General features: G+C 29.1%; 3 protein-coding genes across 3 annotated transcripts; 2 read left to right on the forward strand and 1 right to left on the reverse strand.

The window, feature by feature from the left end:
- Window positions 1–189: 189 nt before the first annotated feature.
- Sec63 (translocation protein Sec63) lies at window positions 190–6,124 on the reverse strand. Its single transcript, XM_069114637.1, has 12 exons — window positions 5,655–6,124; window positions 4,858–4,960; window positions 4,661–4,775; window positions 4,463–4,568; window positions 4,081–4,304; window positions 3,831–3,992; window positions 3,366–3,594; window positions 3,082–3,227; window positions 2,841–2,988; window positions 2,230–2,713; window positions 700–991; window positions 190–610 (listed from the first exon to the last, which is right to left on the reverse strand). Exons 1-12 carry the CDS (start codon window positions 5,776–5,778, stop codon window positions 470–472), a joined length of 2,274 nt encoding a protein of 757 aa, XP_068970738.1. The 5' UTR covers window positions 5,779–6,124; the 3' UTR covers window positions 190–469.
- Window positions 6,125–6,176: 52 nt separating this feature from the next.
- Window positions 6,177–11,364, forward strand: SMSr (Sphingomyelin synthase related). Its single transcript, XM_069114655.1, has 7 exons — window positions 6,177–6,512; window positions 6,599–6,964; window positions 7,401–7,734; window positions 7,881–8,209; window positions 8,300–8,440; window positions 8,511–8,665; window positions 9,064–11,364. The coding sequence occupies exons 3-7, from the start codon at window positions 7,435–7,437 to the stop codon at window positions 9,465–9,467; spliced, it is 1,329 nt and encodes a 442-aa protein (XP_068970756.1). The 5' UTR covers window positions 6,177–6,512; window positions 6,599–6,964; window positions 7,401–7,434; the 3' UTR covers window positions 9,468–11,364.
- SmydA-5 (SET and MYND domain containing, arthropod-specific, member 5) lies at window positions 11,235–14,850 on the forward strand. Its single transcript, XM_069114654.1, has 5 exons — window positions 11,235–11,421; window positions 11,699–12,133; window positions 12,727–13,104; window positions 13,405–13,740; window positions 14,480–14,850. The coding sequence occupies exons 2-5, from the start codon at window positions 11,712–11,714 to the stop codon at window positions 14,784–14,786; spliced, it is 1,443 nt and encodes a 480-aa protein (XP_068970755.1). The 5' UTR covers window positions 11,235–11,421; window positions 11,699–11,711; the 3' UTR covers window positions 14,787–14,850.
- The last annotated feature ends 319 nt before the right edge of the window (window positions 14,851–15,169 follow it).

The raw sequence follows: 15,169 nt of genomic DNA on the forward strand, positions 1-15,169 counted from the left end.
ACAGTACCAGCAGCTCTTATACTTTAAACTTAACAAAAACTTACACGGTTGAATGAATAAGTAAGAGATATGTTTTTATCATACTTTCACTTATAGAGAAATTAATATTTAAAATTTTTATTAACTCATTTTTCTAAACCTTACATACTAAGATGTAATAATTAAAATACCAGGCGAAAAATAATGCTATTATATTTTAAAACGTGTTTTATTAAAAAAACTGTATATACATCCTAAACTGAGGATTAAACAACAATGTTAAAATAAATATGATTTTCATTTACTATTACTTTCTCTTCACTGAAAAACCTTACACACTATACTATTTTTCTAGATTGTCCACGTACATTAACAATTATGCAATTTCACATATAAAAGTTCATTGTACATTAACTTGACAAGTAAAAAAAGAGGAAAAATGCGAACTTTTTTAATATCTATTTATCAAATCTTCCGCGAGAAACAGATATTATTCATTGTCACTGATATCTTCGTCAGTTGTATACTCGGAATGTTCATCAGCTGCATCTACATCTTCCGCAGTTTCTTCATCTGAAATATCCCATTGAGGATGTTCCGTGGGTACTTCTGGTGCCTCTTTCACATCCAACTGTAAACAAATATTTTTGTAATAATTATAAAGTAACAATAATACTGAAATTTTCGTTTACGCAATATAAACAAAATTTCATTACATACCTTAATATCTTGAGCTTGATCAAAGCCAAGATAAGAATCACTGCGTAAACATACAGTAAACGTATAAACACCTGGCCACCGGGGCGCTGTAAATTTCAACTGAACTTCTTCAAAATGTGCTAACGACGTAACATAAATAGGAGTTGTTAGTAAAGTTTGACTCTTGCGATCACAGATGTAAACCCACCAATATTCCTGTTTCACATCAGGAAAGAGTGGACAATGAACTTCATGTGATATATTGCTTCTTCCTTCTAAAACTTTCTCTCTCTTTGAAATTCTTTGCTGAAATCTGTTTATAAAAACATTAATACGTAAATACGGGAGATCGTTATTATGTGTACGGACTGGAGTAGTAATCGTAGTACAATAGGATAGGTGGTGATACTATGTGAAAAGATAAAAACTGAAAGATTTAACAAGATTTAACAAGTACACCTAAATCTTTTCAATTCGGCTATTTTTTGAGAATAAATAATCCACAGGTGTTTAAACTACATTTGAAAATAAGTAAAAAATTTAGAATAAAATCTTTTCGTGAGATGCTTCATTTTCAAGAAAAATAAGTTTGAAAATGTATCATGTGCGTGTGTTTATCAGACCAATTCATAATTAAACATGTTTAAACTTTATTTCCTTGAAAACGAGTCTTTAAACTAATAAAAAAATTTTATTTTACATTTTTTACTTATCCTCACATGTATATATAATAACTTCTTGTTGGTTGTTTACCCACACCCAGTCGGTACTTAGCCAAGTTAAAGTATACTTGGTAAATTTTTAAGTTTGGTTTTCTCAGAAAATGAATATGACGAGGCGTCATATGAAACAATTTTATTCTATATTTTTGACATATTTTTTCACGTAGAATCACTCTCTGCTCGGTTGTACTACGATTATCACCCCACCCTGTATACAAAGCGTTCTGCTTAAATGTAAACAGTAGAATATCTCACAAGGGATTAAAGTTATTAAAAAATTGCTTTTAGAAGAGTTGTTTATTTTAAAGAGGCGCATCATATCGTGCAAATTATTTTTTTACGGATCCGGTAATGGGGGAGGATTTTAAGCTCAATTTAATTTTTTTAAATAGTGCCATATATTTTTTTATACTTTTTAAATACTGCTTCGTGTCTTTTCTCGTCTTTCATATGACGGATTAAAGTTAAAATATCCGCTAAACTAATAGTTTCCCGACATGAATAGGTTAATACTTTTTTTATAGGAAATATGAAGATCGATCAATTAGTCTGTTAAAAAATATATGGTGGAAAAGGAGGAAAAAAAATTAGAAAAACAGAAAAAAGAAAAAAGAAAAGAGAAGAGAAAGAAAAAAGAGTTGACCCTAAAATATCTCCCACTACTTTGTAAGATTTGTAAGAGAATAATTTGCACCATCTGACGCTTATCATTGAATCAAAGAACTTTTGTACAAGTCATTTTCTGATAACTTTAAGCCCTCGTGAGATATTCTATCGTTCTCAGTTAAACGAAACACTCTGTATATTAAATTATTATGAAATATTTTACCTCTCCCACTCTGTGTCATCATCATCTATGGACACATCTTTTTTTTCATGACCATCTTCGTCATTACTTCTGTCACTATCAACATCGCTGTCACTGACATCAGATAATTTATCTTTGGAAGACTCTTTTTCTACCTTATCTTCTTTCTTTTTCGCATTAGGAGTATTCATTTGTTGAGCATTATTGCTAGACTGAAATTGTGTCTGAGCATTCTTTGTGGAAGCAAATTTTTTACTAGTACCTTTCTTGTGGGACTTCTTTTGACCCTTTCTTTGCCTAAGCCATGCTGGCCTTTTAACAGATTGGTTTTGTTCTTCTGATACTTCATCAGGAGCTTCATTGTTTATTTTACTGTCATCAATCATGGTTTGTTCCTTAATAGAATCATCTCCAAATAAATGTTTCATATCTTTACGGGTTAATGATACTGTTACAGTCACAATAGCACCAGCAGTATAAACAGTTGGATTTTCGTCGTCAATTACTGTAAGATATATTTTACTTTAAAAAGTACATACAAGTTTACATACAAGTATAGGAAATATTAAATATTAATAATATAATATTAAAATATTATAATTAAATATTAAATAATATTAAATAACTTTTACCTTCAGACCGTACTTTAAATTCTATATATGGCATACTTCCAAGAACTTTCATTACATCCTCATATTGGCTATCTGATAAATGTCTAAGAGTCAGTCTTCTTTCTTCTCCTTTTAATTGTGCGAATTGTTGAAGACTTTTGATTTGATGCTAAATCAATTACAAGTCTAGTTAAATTTCTAATTATAATATATAATGAAATGTAGGTTATTCTACGTTAAATTAAAGTATTCTGAATGATACCTTTTTTGGTAAGAAACATTTCAGATTATCTTCTGTTATATGTGGTAATTGTAGAAGAGGATTTTTAAATTCCCAAAAGCCTTGTACTATCATTGCACACAATTTCATACAATTTTCTACAGTTTTTATAGTTGGTAAACGTGGAACTGCAGATAAAAGAAAACATTCATCAGATTACCAGTGTTTAAATATGTATTGCTACTATAAAATTTGTTTTGTTTGTATGTATTTAGGAAAACGTAGGACAGGTTGGGAAACCTACAATTTATAGCATACATATATACCTCTTCTAGCATAAGCTAATAGAATCACTCGATTAACACAAGTTACCATTTCTTGAATCAAATATGGACATTTTTTTACTATATATTGTCTATCTTTTTCTAATGTTTCTGGATTTAATAGTATACGAAATAAATGTGCATGAATTAGAGCTCTAGCTTTAACTGAATATGAGTCACATAATGGTGTTGCCTTGTTTTTTGCACCTAGATCTGGTAGCTGCTTAATAAGCTGAAAATGAAACAAATACAAAATCTAGAATTACCTTAAGCTATTAATTTCTTCAGATAAAGAAATTTTCAATTTCAAAGTAAACAATAAGAGCCATACACCACTTGTTTTACATCTAGTACAAAATTGTATTAAACCTGATATAAAAAGAATTGTACATTACAATAAAATGTATTCTATATATATTCATTATAATTATAATTGTAAAAACCATTAAAATATAGTGCACATCTTACCAAACGAACTTCTTCGCTATCTGTATATCTCTCGACTATCTCTGCATTTCGTTTCTTATGAAATTCGAATGAAGCAGCAAGAATCATAATAACTCTTTTTAATGACATTGAAGGATATTTAATAAAAAAGATATAATATAATTGAGTGGTTGCCAACAATACCTAAAAACCAATAATATATTAAGGATTACTAATATTCAATTTTTACTAATATTTAATTATATGTATATTGTAACGTAGATGTATTTACTTGGTCACCAGTATAACGAATGCTTTTATACCACCACATCCCAACAGCCGTTGGTAAAACAAACATGAAAACCATTGAATAGAATCCTAAAACCCAAACTGAATTTTTTTTTTCGACTATCCAAGAAGGTAAAGCAATTCCAAAACTCATTGCTCCTGGACCATCCGGATTTCCATATTTTTCCCAATTCTTTCGTGCTTCCTCATCCGTTAGGGCTTGATATGCTATTAATTAATGTGGAAAGAAATGTCTTCGTTTCAACAACAATTTAAGTTATCATGAACAGTTATTATTATTTTTATAATATTTTATTTTATTACACACGCACGCACGCGCGCTCGGACGCACACACACACGCACTCTATTTTATGTTTATTCTAACCTTTGGTTAACCTCATAAAAGCTTTTTCATTCCCAGTTTCTTTATCAGGATGAAGAATTAAAGATAATTTGCGATATGCTTTTTTAATGTCACTTTGAGATGAGCTCTATAAATAATAATAATATCATAAATGTTAAGTAGATATAGATGTATAATAAATAAAATTGATACTTTTTAAATTGAATTAATTGTACGTACAGAGGAAACGCCAAGTATTTCAAATGGATCAAAATTAGCCATTTCATAATCGAATTGTGATACCTTATATGTCAAAAAGATAAGGACTACCCATCCAAGAATGATAAGAAATTTGCTACAACAATATAGCAACATTTTAAACGTCTAAACTTTATATACAATTAAGATATATATATTTGATATGAAAACATAGTTACTCAAATAATGCTTTGGTTTCTTTCCAAGGTTTATTAAGTCGTAGGATAATTTTCTTCTTTTTACATCCATCGCATTGACACTCTTTTGCTTCTTGATCAGGATCTATTTATAAATAATAATAATAATAATTATATGTACCATTTACCTTATTATTACCAATAGTACGTAATTAATTATATGAAAAATATGAAAAAGATTAGATTTTCCATAATACCGAGTTTTAAAATTATTAAGAAAAGAATATTTATAAAATTTTATATAATTAAAATTTATTTGAAACATAGTAATTTGTTTGAAATTGTTAGAGAATAAAAACAGTGTTTATTTGTGCATGTTCTGTGTATTATGAATTACAATAATTTACTGATATAATATTTTATTTAAATATTGCCTAATTTAAAAAATCTATCTTAAAAACGTAAAACCGATGGAATATCTTAAATCATATATATGTACATATATATAAGATACTTTTTTATAGGAATACATTATTAAACTTTGAGCGCAAAATCGGAATATTAGTAAACCTTAAATGTTTTACTAAAAGTGATCAAATATTATATAGCGTACTCTCAAATATTATTGAGAACATTAGAAAATTAGTAACGTAATATTCATAATTAAGAGCTCATTAATCCCTTGCCACAACATTATGAAGTGAATGTGATAATGAAAAGAGTAAATGTAAAACATGGTGAAATTACATAACTCGGTTGTAAGTACGTATAAACATAGAACGTTATCGTAATATCACTTATTTTCTATGTTAATCTAAATAGATTCGTCTAGAGCTAACCTTGTTTGGGGCGACGTGGCCAAAAATAATATGTCACAGGTATTTGAAGGAGGGCCGAGAATGATAGTAGAAAGTAGAAAAATGTCCCACCACTTTCGTCGTATTGAAATTTTTGGCCGCTCATAGCTCATTAAATTACAATCTTTAAGTATATGGTTTAAGTACATTCATTACTAAACTCCACTTTGAATTCACGGTATCATTCAGTATATACAGTACAGTTACAGAGTTGTCGTCGTCAAGACTGCCAACTCAGCACCGAATGCTATTAGTTTAGGTCTGATGTGCAATTGGCGCTGTCGATTATGTTTATATACAACTAAGAAGAAGAATGAAAAATACGTAAAAAATCACAATGATTAAGTCTGTTAACAAACGATACGTCGCCCCCACTGTAAAGTTACAATTACAGACTACTTTACTGTGTTTAAGTGAACTTAGAATACGCCATTGTATGATAATACGGTAGTTTTGTAATTCTGTTGCATCCTGATCGTGAACAACGTCACTAATGCCAACGTCATGCAACTATTAACTGTAAACAAGTCCTGAATCGAGATCAAAATCGATAGATATATCGACTGTATAAATATAAATCCAAAAGTGAAGGGTCACTATCTTTTAATATACTGTTTTCAAAAGAAAATTAGGAATCATTTTATTCTAATTCAAAAGTAGAGCAGAAATATATGTATATCATATTAATCATCATATTAACTACAGTATCATAAGAGAGTTACGTGGAAATATATACTAAATATTATAATAGCCTTTTATACATCGTAAAAATGAAAAGTCACTATTATGTGGTTGGAAATTAAAATATTGAACAGGACGGTTTATATTTTATATTTTAATGTAAAAATTCTATTACTTGTAGAAATTCAAATCTACATTATTCATTTCATTTTAAAGTTATTTTGATGTGTTTTCATTTTGTTTAGATATGTTTCATGAATATGTTTGTTTCTTATCATTCAAGTAAATTTATTAATATGATCAGCGTAATTCTGAATTGAAATTGCATAAAGTAACTATGAAGTTTGCCGAGATATGTACATAAGAGATATGTACACCATACTCTAAATCGAAGAAGTAAGAGCTGTTAAAAGTGATGAACCTGTTCAACTGTGCTCGTAGCATTCTAATCAATGGTTCTGTCTGGATTGGTTTATTTACAAATACTGCCAATGTATGGTTTCGTTTGACAATAAGACTATGATATTCATGATATATATTCATTATGTACAATAAACGCACGAAAAAATTGTGATACATAGCTTTGATAATCCATAAATTAAGTTTCTAAGGTATGTCGTATTTAAATGGTATTTATATAGGTTAAATATATTTTAAAATGTAAGTGATTTGGACAATTATTTGTAGAAGAATATAGAAAGTTTCTTTGTAAAAAAATTCATATAGAAATATATTTTTTATTATTATATTTTATTTATTCAATAATTTTATTACTGTCAATATGCTTATCACTATGTCGAAACTATTTTTATCGTTAATACTATAATTTACATTAATAACGGAAAGTTACATAATATTTTTGTATTTTTAATGTTTTCAAAATCTAAAATTCTTCTCATTTCACACGTTATTTTGGTGAAATGTTTCATTATATTAAGTAATAGTTCTCAATAGTTTTGATTGTGTCAAAGTAGCAAAATATATTTGTATCCAGTGATGGGTATAATATAAATTGTTAATAAATTATTTCTCATGCTTTTTTTTTAGGTACGATTAGTACAATTTTGTATTAAGATAAACAATGTCTGAGAAAAATATTGTTGAGTGGACGCAAAAGGATGTGACAAGGTGGCTTAGAGAAACTGGACATGAAAAATTTGTTGACTCATTTCTTGATCAGGAAATTGATGGAAAAGTGCTCTTGACCCTGAAAGAAGACGATCTAAAGTTAATATCCAGGAATTTACAGAAAATTGGTGATATAAAAAGATTATATATTAGCATAAAACAATTACAAAGGGATAATGTGGCAGTATTATTTGAATTAGGATATATTGATATATTTCCATCATCAAATTTTTATAATCATCATAAACATGAAGTAAGAAGGAAAGTTAAATACTTAATATGAAAAATTTTTTACGATATATATGTTCCTTTAATATATGAAATGTGATAATAAATGAGATATTTTAAAATAATATCAATTGTGTTTCCATAGTAGAAGTTTGTTTTCTATTTTAACAGATGCCTAGTAGTGGTATAAATAACGAAGGTTCTATTGAACATGAATTTTATTCAGCATCTGTATCAGAAGATGGTCATGCGTCACATTTGTCACCTGAAATTTGGAAAACTTTCATTAGTTTGGCATATTTATTTATTGTTACATGGATTACTGCCTTTGTGATGGTCATTGTTCATGATAGAGTGCCTGATATGAAAAAATATCCTCCGTTACCTGATATATTCTTAGATAACGTTCCACATATTCCTTGGGCATTTGATATGTGTGAAGTTACTGGAACTATACTTTTTGCAATATGGCTGATTGTACTAATTTTTCACAAATACAGGTAAAGTATATTATAAATGCTACTAATATTTAAAATTAAGTTGCAAAGTAAATGATTTGAAAAGTATTCAACAAATTTTTGTTAACACAGATTTATTTTATTGCGGAGATTTTTTGCTTTATCTGGCACGGTCTTCCTGTTAAGATGTGTTACAATGCTTATTACTTCCTTATCAGTACCAGGCGCACATTTGCAATGTCAACCAAGGAAAGTTCCCGAAGATTGGACAAGGTACAAATAATATTTTATCCTTTAAAGTGACTAGTATGAAAAAAATTATATTGATATTTTCATTTTATAGTTCTGCATATGTAGAGTTATATAATAAAATTGCTATGGCTTATGTTATATGGCGTGGTGCTGGTATGTCGATTCAAGGTGTTAGAACATGCGGTGATTATATGTTTAGTGGACATACTGTTGCGTTAACTATGTTAAATTTTTTCATTACAGAATGTAAGTATTAGCATGTTTCTGAATAGATAGGCTATAGATAATATGTATATGAAGAGTCCACGGGTAAAGAAGGTAATGTCAAGTTTTAGCATTTCTTAGAACACTTTATCCTTCGTCGTATTTTGGATCATTTTCAACTTTATCTTATAACTGTAAGTGATATATAGCACATTAAATTGTAAAAAATGAAAAGTACACTATACACTATACAGTATAGCTACTGTGAAACTTGGAAAATTGTTATTCAAATTATTGCGACATGGTGATAAAGAGCCAGTGATAAAGAGTACACGCAGGAGCATATGAGAAATATTAAATTCAAAATTTGTTAAAATTGACATTCCCCTTTTTCACCGTGTAACCTTCATATAATTCTTATTATGATGTTTTATTTACAGATACACCGCGACAATTGTATTTTTTACATACCTTCACATGGATGCTCAATATGTTTGGTATATTTTTTATCTTGGCAGCACACGAACATTATTCCATTGATGTTTTCGTAGCTTTCTACATTACATCACGACTGTTTCTTTATTATCATACTTTAGCCAATAATCAAGCATTGATGCAACGTGATTCAAATAGAACCAGAATATGGTTTCCATTATTTAGTTTTTTCGAATCTTCTGTCGATGGTATCGTTCCAAATGAGTATGAATCTCCGTCTCTGATCGTTTATAATCTAGCATGTACTGGGAAAAATATATGGCATTTGGTACGATCCTCAATTTGCTTCCGTAAATCATGGCGTGATGTAAACGGCAGTGTAAAGAATAGCACAAAGAAGGAACACTAGCCAGTATATAAGTTACTTCAGTTTTATATTCCTTTGATAATAGACTTTTGAGAATATTAATTTTACTTGATAACTCTCTTTATACCATTTAAGTAACAAAACTATATAACAAAAAATACTAATTGCAAATATTTATTTTTGGAAGTGAAATTAGTTAGTTAGCAAAATCTCCATTATTAAAATGAATTTGTACGATTTGTTTAAATATTTCTAATTTTTACGAAATGACTATCCATAATAGTATATTTAAATAATTGCCTTCCAAAAGAAATTTTATTATTATAATATTATCATATTTAACTTGTACAATTCCTATTAAAATCAATTTTCACTATCTCTTCTGAAACTTAGATTTAGACGCATTACTTTTTTCCCTTATTGTTAATCACGGAGAAATTTGTTTTCTTTTTCGTGAATAAATATATTATAAAAATTTGATTATGCAAGTAAATTTTGTAAGTAACAAGGAATTAAAATTAACTGAATGTATGACTATATGTTGGAGCTAATGATCATGTGCAATATAATTTGTTGTTAATTAAAGCTACCGAATGAAAGTTATATTAATGAAACCATAAATAAATTGCAAGTAACAGTAAGTAACAGCGCATAAAAAACTGATTTCATACGAAAATTTATGTATTCGTTTATTTCATAATTTTTGATACGAGATTTCGGAAATTAAGAAAATGGGATAGAGTGCAGTACTGTGTAGAAATATGAATAGTCTTTCCACTTTTAATTTGTATATTTTTTTTACTAAAATTAAGTGTAAGCGAAGAGATTTTACTGATGAATCGATTTTAGCAACTATTATGTATTCTCGTCTTATTGTGATATCCTCTGTTTCTAAATGCATCATCACAAATAGAAGTAACAAAACAAAAGATAATTACGCACGACGAGAATATAACTGGACACATGATGGTCATGATCAGATATGTAAATTTACATATAATACATGCGATTAAAATACATTTAATGACGACGCTATTCTTTACGTGATTTAACTGAAGTACAATTGAATGAATATTGAACATTTCGCAAGAGTTAGTAAGAGGCTATGTATGTTACAGTGATCTGTAATATTTATATTTGTTATAAATAGAGTGTATGATCATTTAGATTTTTAAAAGAGGCTCTTAATGTTATGCTATTGAAGTGGAAGAATGATTTGCACAATAGTAAGAAAGAAATTATATATATATATTATATATATATATATATATATATATGTTAATATTTGTACATATAATTGTTGTATTCTACGATCATTTTATATTAAGTTGATAAAATTATTTTTCTATATTGCTTTATTATGAATACTTTTTATATTTTCCTTTTTCATAAATAGGTGTACATTCGATAAGTGTAATGTCGTATAATATAATCATAATAATCTTACAAATATCTATTACCAAAAACTTTTGTAAATACAGTATTTAAATTATCTTTATAATTAATATCGAAAGGTGCTAATTTTATCGTAAATAAAAAATATTATAACAAACATTTTTCATAACGCATTCTTTCAAGGATATATTTGATGTTCATATAAAAAATAACGTGCACTTTTCAAATTTTAATCGACGAATATTTTGTTTTATATAAAGTCCGCTATCAGACAATAAATGATATATGTATAATAATTAAGTAGGATAAGTTTGTATTACGCCGAATAACAATCTTTTATAGAGTTTTGTCAGAAATAGAAGCGCGTCTACGTAACTATACCGCTCCTATAATTAAACCGCCGGTGTATGTAGACCGTCATAGTTTCAGAGTCGTAATGTCGGAATTTTAAAGCAGTGGTATCGCAAGTTTCAGCGTTTTACGTATTACTTTCTTATTCTCGTTTGAAAATTACAAAATTAATAAAATACTTGACGCAAATAAAGATGTGCCGCACTCGTTTTAATATTATTTCTACTATATTCATGTTCCTATCTTACAGGTATGTATTATAAACTTGAAAATACTTTAAAGGAATTTTAAGTACAACCACTTTATCAAACAATATAATAAGTATTCACCATTTTATTTCAATATTTACCTTAAAATTATTTAATCGCGCATTTTATTTCTAACATAATCTGAGAGAACATAAAAATAATTTTAGCATGCTATTTATTTAAATTGCAAGCTGTTTCTAAGTACCGACATATCTTTTATACATATATAGAAGATTAACAAAGAGCAGAGATTTAATTTTAAAACTATTCAATGTTCAGTAATTGACATAGCATGGAATCGCAAACGGAAGGCATCTGTCCGATCTGTAATCAACGTGCAACGCTGAAATGTAATGGTTGCAAGCAGCAATTTTATTGCAAAAAGGAACATCAGCGACAGGACTGGCCTAGACACAGGTCAAATTGTCAAGCATGGGAGATTCGTGAGAGCTGCGAACTCGGACGGTATTTAGTGGCATCAAGAGATTTAAATCCGGGCGACGTAATCCTATCAGAGTCACCTTTGGTTTGGGGACCGGCATTACATACAGATCAAAGAGTTTGCGTTGGTTGCGGGAAACAATGCAATAGTAGCGATACAAGATGCACGAAATGCCTTTGGCCGGCGTGCGATACTAATTGTTCTGGTCTTACTGATAAAAATAGGCACGGTCTGGAATGTTCTTTTCTTATAAAAGCAAGAATCATTCCTAGGTTTGTAACATTTCGCAAAATACAAAAATACAGCTGCATTTAAAGTGTAAAGACGAAGAACAAGGGGAATGTCACGAAACAGTTTTAGCGAGGAGATCAGTTTTAATAATTTTATTAGTTAACGATTAAAAGGGACATGGCTCGGTTTAATCGTATTGTTCGTAACATGAAGTTTATACATTTATTAGATATTCAGAAAGAAGAACAAAGAGATAACTGTCTTACATTCGCTTTCAAATTGAATACTGCAGGAAACTAGAGCAAAATAAGAGAATTCATTTGTATTCATTTGTATTTATATACATAGAAATGTTTATACATTGCTTAAACGTTATTTGGAAATTAATAAAAGCACTGTCATCACTTTTTAAAAGACAGCGAAGGAGCGTTATAAAGCGTTACAATCGCTCACGCTTATATCGTATACAATACAAAATAATATGACTAGTGTAGCACAGAAATAATATAAAAAAGGATAGAAATGATATAGTTTAATATTTATATGTATACGTATATATGTATATACATATTGTTCTACTTTGTGTGTATGATTTCATTTATTCTTAATTAGTGTTCATTAATTCATGTTTCAGGTGCGATGTTCTCTTAGTAATACGTATGTTAATATTATGGCGTAAGAAATTGAAATATTGGTATTCTATAGAAAAGTTACAAAGTCATCAAGATTCTCGTGGTCAAGGAACGAACGCATATGAGGAAACGATGAACATATATCAGCATATCGAACGTCTTTTACCAGACAATCCCTCCAGCAAAGATATCGTGCACAAAATTTGTGGCTTAATAGACGTTAACGCGTTGGAAACTATACCACCTGAGGGCTGCGTTGCGATTTATGAAACGGCATGTCTTCTGGAGCATTCTTGTTTGGCTAATACGAGACACAGCTTTAAAATCGACGATAAGGGTAGACCTCGAATCACGGTGATAGCTGTTTGTTCTATACAGAAGTATGTAAATGTAATATTTCACATTACAGTCTTCTCTTTCAGTTTTTTTTTCTTTTTTATACATCTTTTTATGCCTCTAACGAATATTTTTGATAAAGCTTGATACAAAGTGCAAAGCCAAGTGGCACTTTTGTAGTACATCTCAACATCAAAGAATCATTTAATATGTTTGTGTCGTAGGTAAATTGTCTATATGTTCTATAGTATTTACTTTTAGAAGTGCGTTCCACTTAGACTCAGTATAGAGGATAACTTGTTTTCTGAATAATAAACCTAAAAGCTCTCTTTTATAACGTATAGGTGGGACCATTTAAGCACAATGTATACACATGCACTTTGGTCAACGAGGGCGCGAAGAGCTCATCTTTTGGAGACGAAATATTTTTCTTGCCATTGCAAGCGATGTGCCGATCCAACAGAATTGGGCACGCATCTTGGAACCTTAAAATGTCCTCACGACAACGATTTTATTTTACCTAAGGATCCATTAAACTCTGATTCGCAATGGGGATGTAATTCGTGTCCTGGAACTTTGACTGCATCGGAAGTGATGCAGTTTGTTGGAAAATTGGAAGAGGATGTTGATGAAATTATGTATCAAGCAAACAAGAATAAATTGGTTGATCTTCTGTCACGGTAAAATAACTTTCATTTATCATACATTGGATAAAAAAATATCGCATCTATAATACTTCCTGCGGTATACAAGAGTAGCTAAATTATTAATTTTATTATCCACCCTTGCGTATTGTCTCTTTTTTCTCTTTCTTTGAAATATTTTTCTATCGATACCCACTCTATTTTCATTGTACATAGAAAGGATAATTATATAATATAAAGTAAATATTTTTATATTACATTGCACATGTACATAAAATTACAATTCGTCGCTATTGTTTATCGTCAATGCGTTGAAAATAACCAAAAATATGTTAACTATATGAGATATATGTATATGTACTTACGTTCACTCTTAATAGCAATATAATTACGCTTTTTGGAGTCGTTAAAGCTTACACATATACATATATATATATATATATATATATATATATATATATATATATATATATATATATAGATACATGATTTTGAGGAAGTTTTTCTTAATAAACGAATCCAAAATTAGCTAGCTTTTGTCTAATGAAATTAGTTATTTTATTTTATTTTTGCATGCTTTAATGCAACAAAAAATCTTTTCACGAAACGAAAATATGGCTCGAAATTCTATTAAAAGTTGTCTTTTCTTTTTAATAAAATAATCTCGAAAAAAGATATTTTCGTAAAGATCACTTTGCTGTGAGTTTAAACTGATTTTTAGACATTGTATGGAACGAATGTTAATGATTCAACTATAATCGTTATTTAATTCTAGGCTCACTACGTTATTGCATCCTGGACATCAATTGTGTACAAGTGTCAGTCATTCATTGATTCAGCTATTGCCCGCAAGCGATCCGAAAAAACCTGAATTATGCAAACGTATCATAAAAACCACCAAAACACTAGATCCTTATGGTGCAAGATTAGCATTGTACACTGCAGTCGCATTGAGAGAATTGTCTACTTGTCCAGGAGAAAATAGAGAAGGCCTTCTGTCAGAAGCAATATCGTTATTGCAATTTGAACCGGAGAATTCGCCTGGTGAAAAGCTTCGAACGTTAATGGAATCTGAGTTATGATAATTCTATTAGATTTAACATTTAATGAAATAATCGTAACAAAAATTAAATTATAAAAATTGTTCATATCCTGTATTATATTTAGTAATTTGCATTTAGAAAATGAATTTATACTGGAAAAAAGCAATATGAAAAATGTTTTCCTTCGCATGATCTTACGCCATAATAGCTATGTAACATGATATATCGTCCGTATTGAACAACAAAATGGTTATTTGCAATTATACAGTACGCATAATCGTGATCAGCAGCACCGTGCTATATATATAGTGCTATGGTAGTTCATAGTGCTGTTCTTATGTGTCACATTTTATTACATAAGATAACGTTGTATTTACAGTGTAAATGTTACTTGTTTCTAGGTCAACGATATTGTTAATGTG

This window comes from Bombus flavifrons, chromosome 6, assembly GCF_040668555.2.
Source record: "Bombus flavifrons isolate JBK064 chromosome 6, iyBomFlav1_principal, whole genome shotgun sequence".
In the NCBI taxonomy this organism is placed as follows: Eukaryota; Metazoa; Arthropoda; class Insecta; order Hymenoptera; family Apidae; genus Bombus; species Bombus flavifrons.

Excerpts from the sequence above, each read along its gene's own strand:
- Sec63 (XM_069114637.1), bottom strand. The coding sequence starts at position 5,778 with ATGAGCGGCCAAAAATTTCAATACGACGAAAGTGGTGGGACATTTTTC. Across the intron at positions 4,961-5,654 it reads GCCACGTCGCCCCAAACAAG|ATCCTGATCAAGAAGCAAAA; the intron begins GTTAGCTCTAGA and ends ATTTATAAATAG. Across the intron at positions 4,569-4,660 it reads AAATACTTGGCGTTTCCTCT|AGCTCATCTCAAAGTGACAT; the intron begins GTACGTACAATT and ends TATTATTTATAG.
- SMSr (XM_069114655.1), top strand. The coding sequence starts at position 7,435 with ATGTCTGAGAAAAATATTGTTGAGTGGACGCAAAAGGATGTGACAAGG. Across the intron at positions 7,735-7,880 it reads ATAATCATCATAAACATGAA|ATGCCTAGTAGTGGTATAAA; the intron begins GTAAGAAGGAAA and ends CTATTTTAACAG. Across the intron at positions 8,441-8,510 it reads GTTCCCGAAGATTGGACAAG|TTCTGCATATGTAGAGTTAT; the intron begins GTACAAATAATA and ends TTCATTTTATAG.
- SmydA-5 (XM_069114654.1), top strand. The coding sequence starts at position 11,712 with ATGGAATCGCAAACGGAAGGCATCTGTCCGATCTGTAATCAACGTGCA. Across the intron at positions 12,134-12,726 it reads AAAGCAAGAATCATTCCTAG|GTGCGATGTTCTCTTAGTAA; the intron begins GTTTGTAACATT and ends TTCATGTTTCAG. Across the intron at positions 13,741-14,479 it reads TTGGTTGATCTTCTGTCACG|GCTCACTACGTTATTGCATC; the intron begins GTAAAATAACTT and ends ATTTAATTCTAG.